Source organism: Mangifera indica, chromosome 6 (genome assembly GCF_011075055.1).
Source record: "Mangifera indica cultivar Alphonso chromosome 6, CATAS_Mindica_2.1, whole genome shotgun sequence".
In the NCBI taxonomy this organism is placed as follows: Eukaryota; Viridiplantae; Streptophyta; class Magnoliopsida; order Sapindales; family Anacardiaceae; genus Mangifera; species Mangifera indica.
This window is the reverse complement of record NC_058142.1, coordinates 5,757,934-5,765,973: the sequence shown is the minus strand read 5'-3', so window position 1 is coordinate 5,765,973 and position 8,040 is coordinate 5,757,934. Positions and strand designations below refer to the sequence as shown.

At 31.6% G+C, this 8,040-nt stretch overlaps 1 protein-coding gene across 1 annotated transcript; it reads right to left on the bottom strand.

Moving 5' to 3' along the window:
• Positions 1-1,378: 1,378 nt before the first annotated feature.
• LOC123218949 (SPX domain-containing protein 2-like) lies at positions 1,379-2,735 on the bottom strand. The gene is made up of 3 exons (XM_044640608.1): positions 2,442-2,735; positions 2,212-2,335; positions 1,379-1,548 (listed from the first exon to the last, which is right to left on the bottom strand). The coding sequence occupies exons 1-3, from the start codon at positions 2,733-2,735 to the stop codon at positions 1,379-1,381; spliced, it is 588 nt and encodes a 195-aa protein (XP_044496543.1).
• Positions 2,736-8,040: the final 5,305 nt, after the last annotated feature.

Genomic DNA, 8,040 nt, shown 5'->3' with positions numbered 1-8,040 from the left:
AGGTTCCACATTAATAATCATTTTGGAACATTCTTTTACGAATTTTAGTGACGCCAGGGCATGACATTCATCATATTCATACCAGACGCCATTCATAAGACTTCTTTCTGTTCTGTTCTTCTTAAATGCACTATTACAAAATCTTCGAAGATCATTTTGTGTATTACTGAAGAGTTCCTAATAGCTTAGAAATTATCAAAACCATCCTTAAAACTTGGGTTTTGACAAATAAATTTCGAACTTTCAACTTTCAAGGAAGATCTTTTAAGCGTTCCAAAACAATTGGGAATTTTTGCTAATTCACTCCTTCAAATGCAAGGGGATGATACTTGTTCTCTCATTTTCTTAATTAAAATTTAATTTTTTATAGTAATTGCATCTTACATTGATTTTATGAAGTGTGTAAGCAGTGACTCACGGCATTGGATTTTGTGTGTGTGTATAGCACACTCAATCACTCGAGTCATGTTCAGTTGACTCATTTACTTGTCCAATTGGCCCTATTCCTATCACTAGTTTTGACTCATCCTTTAGTCGTTTTCAAGAGCCCGTATAATAAGATAAACTCACGTAGGCCGTTTCAGAATGAGCCAGTTATGTTTAAACTGGTATTTGATTTGGTTCAAATTAAATTTAAGTAGGAGTTTTAATTCAATAAATCTCTCATTGATAATATTCTTATTACTGATATTATTTATTTTATAAATGATGTTATTTGTCGTATTGATAACCTCTAATAATATCTTCGACTAGTTTAAATGAATTCAAACTTAAATTTAAATTAAGCTTAAACTTATCATTTTTTAATGATCTATCCATAATTGTGCTCCTAACTCACTCTTTATTATTATTATTTTTTATGACAGAGAATCTCATCTAACTTTGTCAAATATGTAAACCCTCGAATATAATGATTGAACCCATAATCATTATATTAAGAAGTAATTCAGAGTTTCATTAGTGATGGACCACGTACACATTGAACGTTTTTCAACTATCTAAGAGAGTAATATATTAGATGTTGTTGCCTACTACGTTTTTCTTTACTATTATTATTATTATTATTTAGCCCTTGTAATTCATGGTGTCGAATTCATAAAGTTCTTATCACTCATGCAATTTAAGCAATGTGGCCCGTTACAACATAAGTTCATAGATTCTGTCATAAAATCCAGCAATTATTTTATATAATATACACATACATCTTTACCATATAAAACAAAATGAGAGGAACAAACAAGAGACACCAAATCAATGTCAATCTCAAAGAAATACTTATTTCTTTCTCTCTGGTGTATGAATACACAGCACATACAATGTATATATACATTATATATGCTGTGTATATATATATATAATGTATATCTCTCTGGTGATGTTATGGTTCGTCATCCAGAAAAAGGCGATACAGCATTGCTTCACACTCCCTTATAAGTTTGTAGAGCAACCCAGTGGAGAAGATAGGCTGGTCTAGCACTCTTGGCATGAAGGAAACATGAATCCAACCACCTGCTCGCTTCGTATGCTTCTTCACTATCTTCACAAATCCTGTTTGAAGTTTTGACAAGCTCATTCAAATCCCTTTCAGCCTTTAATGAGACTTTGCATAGACTAGTAAATTTATTTTATCTTCAATTGAAGTCTCATAAATGTTCTCAGCCATTCTCAGAAACTGTAGCTTTATATAAAATTTTTTGATTCAATTAGGAGTTAGTGGGTCCAAGTATCGTTCAAAAATTTGAGGAATAGAAACTGGCAGATTCCTAGAAATAAGAACCAGAACTTGGAAACCAACTTTGTAAGTTCCGATTCCTACCAAAAACTTGTACTGTATCAAATGATGTAAAATAATTCAAAAGATGATAAACATGCTTCCAGTTCCGGGTAGCATGTTGAGTTGAAAAAAGAACAAACAACATGCTATAGATTACATCAATCCCAACTGACAACACCGTGAGCATCTCTTAGAAAGCTGTCAGGTAGGAGCAATCTACAACATTCTGGTCAATATGTGCAATAGTTGCAAATATGTTTCTTTACGTGGTAGAATCGGAACGGGAATTGATCGATTCCACAAATTAGGAATTAAAACCTATCCAAGATAAGTTGGTTCTAGGTAGGAACCGAAATTAAAAAATTGGGTCCCCACTGTTCCCGTTCTAGTTCCGGTTCAGTTTTTTTTCTCACCCCTAGATTCAATTGGGAAGGTACCTGTGGAGTTAAGGACACTGTAATGCAAAAGCAGAACCATCTCATTATGAAAATCCAGAATATCCTTCTGCAAATTTAGCAACTCATCACTGCAATTCAAGTTAGCTTCCCTGTTCTGCAGCTCCTGCAATGCCACCAGAGATTCTTTTGATTACAAAGCAACATAACCAATGTGACAATCTAATGATGTACAAGGAGAAAATGGAAAATAAACATGCGGCAAACTATACCTTTAATCTGATAATGTAATCTTCCTCCTTGTCAATGTAAAATGCATTAACCTTCTGAAGTTCTTGATCTAACAATCTTGTGAAACCGATGTTGACCCTCATCAAATTCGCATCATTTCTTCCATTGCGGGTATCAAAAACATCTCCAACGGAAACCCTTGTCCTCTTCCTTGGCCTTGACATGGGATCAATCAGATTCAATTGTTTCTTCAACTGCTTATAACAAATAAACTTGCCTCTCCATTCAGGGAAGCTTTTCTCAACCTCTTTTCGAAGCCTTTTCCCGTACTTCATTGTAAAGTATTAGCTCTTCTACCCCCTCAAATCACTACTATTTATAGACTAAAACACTCTTCTTCTGCAAACAATATATCATGTTGTGAAGGTGAAGTCAATCTCTTAACTTTTATTCCTTGAAACCATCGGTAAATTTAACAGGAATCAGAAGCGTTAGAAATGAGGAGGTATCAGCATATTATGCGAATGTTACTGCAGATATTCTCATCGTAGAAAGAACTCTTTTTAGCTTATTGAACTACCCATCAACTTCAATCAAGTCAAACAAGCATAATCTGATATGAGATGTTTGACTGTACAAATACTTAGGAAAATGATACTCCGATGACTGTACAGAAAGTATCCATTCAGATCACTCAAAAGATATCAAATTTATACATTCAGACTGATCAGCATAAAAGAATGGTGCATTGCCTGTCCGAACCCTACAATCAGACTCCAATTATTTTATTTAATCTTTTCCCGGGAACAAGGAGAATTATGCACAGAAACAAAAACAAATGGCGAAGAGACGAAACACACTGTCGAAAATACCAAGGATAAGCCGTCCTACTAACCATGACAAATTTTCTAAATTGCTATCTAGGAAACACAGAAATGAAAATGTTTCCTAAATATCCGAAAACCGGTACAAAATGTTTAAAGGCTATTTTGAAAATATAAAAAAATTCAAAATATGTAAACATTTTATTTTTTTAATAGATTAAAAATTGATTTCCTATATCACTCTTTTTTATAAATTCAAACTCTAACTCTGGTTTTGTCTCTCCTCCTCATTGAAACTTATCTCCTTTTCATCTTTCTTTTCTCTAACGGTTGATGAATATTTAAAAAATCAGCTTCATTATATTTGATATATATTGTTTATTTAGTTTTCGATTGATAGAACAAGATCTGTCTATATGAAATAATTCAGCATGATAAGCAAAACAACCCGAAGCAAAAACCAGATCTGTCTATTAGCTGAAATACACCACATCAAAAACAAATAAACCTCGAAATGCATGCGTCCTGCCAGACTCTCTCAATTAAGTAAAAGAAATAGTCCACTAATATTTCATCTATCTATAATGTGGTGTATTGTGACTACGTTCATATTTGGTTTTAATATGATCATATAAAGGCAAGTGACAACTTATTTTGTTCTTATTCTAGTTAGTTATCAGTTTTCCAAGTGTACAGCCTTCTTTGAACTAGCTACTGATACAAAAAAGGTCTGTGCTTTGATAATTGGATTTTCAAACTCATTTTTAGTTGGGTTTTTTTTTTTAGTGCAACTTGTTATGCAAAATCAGCCTCCTTCAACCCCAGGTTTCTCTTCTCCTAGGAACCCTAATTTGGTATGCAAGCAATTTACATCGTTACGGCCTCTAACAAGCTAAAGCAAGCACCAAGTGCTAAGAAGGGAGCCTCGTTTAAGAAATTTAGCTCCTTTCTCGCTGCTACATATTCTCTCTGTTTGTTTTCTATATTCTCCTTCGGGTTGGTTTATTTGCTAAGATCATGGGATACACATTCATTATTGGACCTTGAAAGGATTTCAAGGTCAAGTTTGAAGATATTTCAACTACAAAATTTAAGGGCAACTTGAAAAACCAAATGAGATGTTCGGAGTGTTTCTAATTTGAGGATAAGTAACGACCATGAAGGGATCAGCTTTTGATAGCATACTGAATGAGTAATATGGAATTTAAGTCAATCTCCCTTATCACGATTAAGGCCTAATTTTCGTCCATCGCCTCCATTTCCTTCTGGGAAAGATAAAAGGGAGAATTTTTTCTGCCATTAGGTCTATATTCGCTAGCATTACCAACCGCAACCCCCACACCACCCCACCCAACCCCACACCCACCCCCCCCCCCCCCCCCCCCCCCCCCCCCCCAAGAAAAAGGAAAAAAGAAAAGCCACTATAAATGGTGTGAATATTTATTCTAAAAATCTTAATTTAAAATATTATTAACTAATATCATATATGTTTACATCATTTAAAGATTTGGTTTGGACGTTTGCAGTATAAAGACTCATATTGAATGACCAAGATAAAAAAAAATGTAAAAATGAGATTAAGGTTAGATTTGAACTAAGTTTATTTGAGTTCGAGCTTAGTTTAAGTGAACTCAAACTTGACAATTCAATATTTTCGAACTTGAACTTTAGAGGTGTTTGACTCTTCAAATTTACGAGTATAAAAATTTTGATACAAAACGACGTTATTTTAACCAAAATGTATTAAAACGATGTCATTTTAGTGTTGAAACAAACTTAAAACTCAATTGGAGTTTGAACTTCAACTTGACTCATTTGGAATGAGTTAAACTCGAATACCTTTAAAATGAGCTTGAACTTGGTTTCATGCAAATTGAACTAAGCTCGATTCGAATACAACATAAATGAGATTATAAAATCTCAAATTGATCATAATGATACATTAGTTTAGCAGTTTGACTCTCTCAATATATTGATTCCATAGTATCATTTTCATATTACTATATATACACAAACAACCTCTTTAACACATGCTTACAAAACCCACGTTGTCTCGTTATCGTCCAGGTCCATTTGAGTGATGGAATTCATTAGATGAGAAACAAGCCTACAATATTCTAATTCTTGTAAAAGGAGGAACCCTCTTTCATAAAATCCCTCCCTTCAACATCTAGCCTTACACAAAAAAGCCATCAGATGATATCAACGCAATTAATTGTACCACCGAAAGTTGAAAGTGATAGAGAGCTCCTCAACTGGGGCATACATAAATGTCCATTAACTCTAAAGAGCATCTAATTTTAAAATTCAATAAAACTATATGTTTATATTTTGGCGTACACAATTGGATTATATATGATGTGTTATTATATGATTAAGTAAATTTGAATTACAATAAAACTAAACATACTAACTTTGACCACACAAATGAATATACACTTATGTGTATTATTAGATAATTGAATGATTTTAAATTAGGGATAAAGTAACACTCAATCAGCTGATGACAAACATAAATTTATACCAATTTGTATAATTAAAGTGATTATGTATAATATTGCTCTTTAAATTAAAAATAAAGTAATATCCAATCATATAATTATATATAATTTCATAATTATATATAATCTGTATACTTACTATAAATGTGTAGGCATAACATTTGTTCTTTAAAATTTAATTAGGTCTTGGGGATTTGGAAACTAAATATTAATTTTCAGATCTGATCAACCCAATAAGAGATCAGGATGGAGCGAGGGATTCAAATTCAATGACAATAATGAAACTTGTCTAATAAATTTGGCAAGATATAAAAAATGATCTTTAGCCTATGTGCATGGCAGAAGTAATATCGGTAGCATGAACTTTGACACCGACAATTCTTAGGTTTGTCATCGTCGGAGACATTAAAGTTAAAAATTCAAAACACAAGATTTTCAAACCCAACGAAAATAGATCTAAAATTTGTGAATAAATTACGCCTTTACTTCACCTTATTATGATGTATAAACTATCATTTCTTGTAGTGAGATGATAATCTAAAGAGTGATCAATATGTCTACTTCAAATTTTCTGCTTACCCAAATAACAAATTTGGCTCTCACAAATATACCACTGATTACATATATTACAAGCACAAATTAATAGTTGAATCGCACATATTAGTAAAATTGCACGAGAGAGAACATATAGGTTCAACCTTATGTCACACTTATGAAATTCTAACATATCCAACGTAAAGGTTGTAGGTCCAATCACTATATCTCAAATTTTATCTGTCTAATCAATCCAAATGAGATTTTTTAATTTAAAAAAATAAATGAAAGAAAAATACACCAAACTCCAAATTGTTGATAGATGATCAAATAAATTTTCAACATATCACAGTTGATTTATATATATATATATATATATATATAGTAATTTGCCCTTCATGTTGTTCGATGTTAATAGTAATACATGCGCAAAAGCTCGTAACTACCTTTACCAAGTAATGAATAAATCTCAACTGCATATGTTCAATGGAGCTCCAGTTTCTTAATTTAAGAGATTTGGTGGGCTGTTGCAATCAGATGCCATCTCTTATTTCTTGTAAAAATCACAAATGAAGTTCACATAAAAGTGGAAGAAGTTTCAATTATTTCTTTCATCATCAAACCATATAGGATTTAATGTTATTATTGATCTCACTTCATAGAAAAAGCATTTATCAATAATTCCATTTCTTTCCTTCATCTTCATGCGTCCAATTATGCATGTCATTCTGTGTCACAAATTCCAATGCCTTTTAGAATATCAACTGCGTTCACGGTGACAACTCACTCATTCATTTATCTTTTAAGATCTTGAGTACTAATTTTGGTTTCCCACCTAAAACTTTAAGTATTTGAGTCAAAATATTAATAACTCCACCATGTATTGTAACTAAGATTTTTAGTCAGAATTTTCGATAATTTTTTAAAATCAAATTTTTTATTTTTAATATAATATTTATAGGATCAATTATTAAATTTAAAATTTTACCTATTTAATATGATCAATTCAGCTTCGAAGGATTGGTCTAACTAAAATAAGGTTCCGTTGTAAAAAAATCAAAGCAATATTTACCATCAATCTCATTAATTCCCATCAATAGCTACCGCAAGCTATTAAACCTAAAATGGGATCCATCCTACACGTGGAAGACCTATAAATCTTTTAAGTATTATAAGCTTATAAAGTTTATGTATATAAAACCTAACTTGAATTCCATAATCACTTCGAATTAGTTTCTATGTATAGATCTAGTTTGATTGAACATGGGAAATTAAAGTGTCTTTATCAGTGTAATCAAATAAGTTGTGACGTTAATATAGAAATCAACATAATGAGATTGATGTATATGTCATATGATAAATTTGGATGCATGTTCAATTTTAAGATCAATTGGAATAAATGAAATAATTTTGGACCTCCTGAATACCAAATTTTAGGTTAAATATAATACTTGATCATGCAAGTATCATTGTTTATGTTAGCTATAGATATTTTCCTAAAAGTTTAACTTTCATTTTGATAATGATTTATAACATGCACTCCTTTATATAAATTAAGTAGATTTTTTTGTTATCTATTTAGTTGTTATATTTTTTAGCTTAGGGCTTGTTCTTCTATACTTCAAGGGTTTGTAAAATTGGTAAAACATTAAAATTTTTAATAAAAAAGTCTAAGTTTAAGTTTTTATCATATTTGTGAAATTTTAATTTACCTGATACAGTGAGCATGGGTCTTGTGCCCCAATTAACCTAAAGAGTGTGTGTGTATATATATATATATA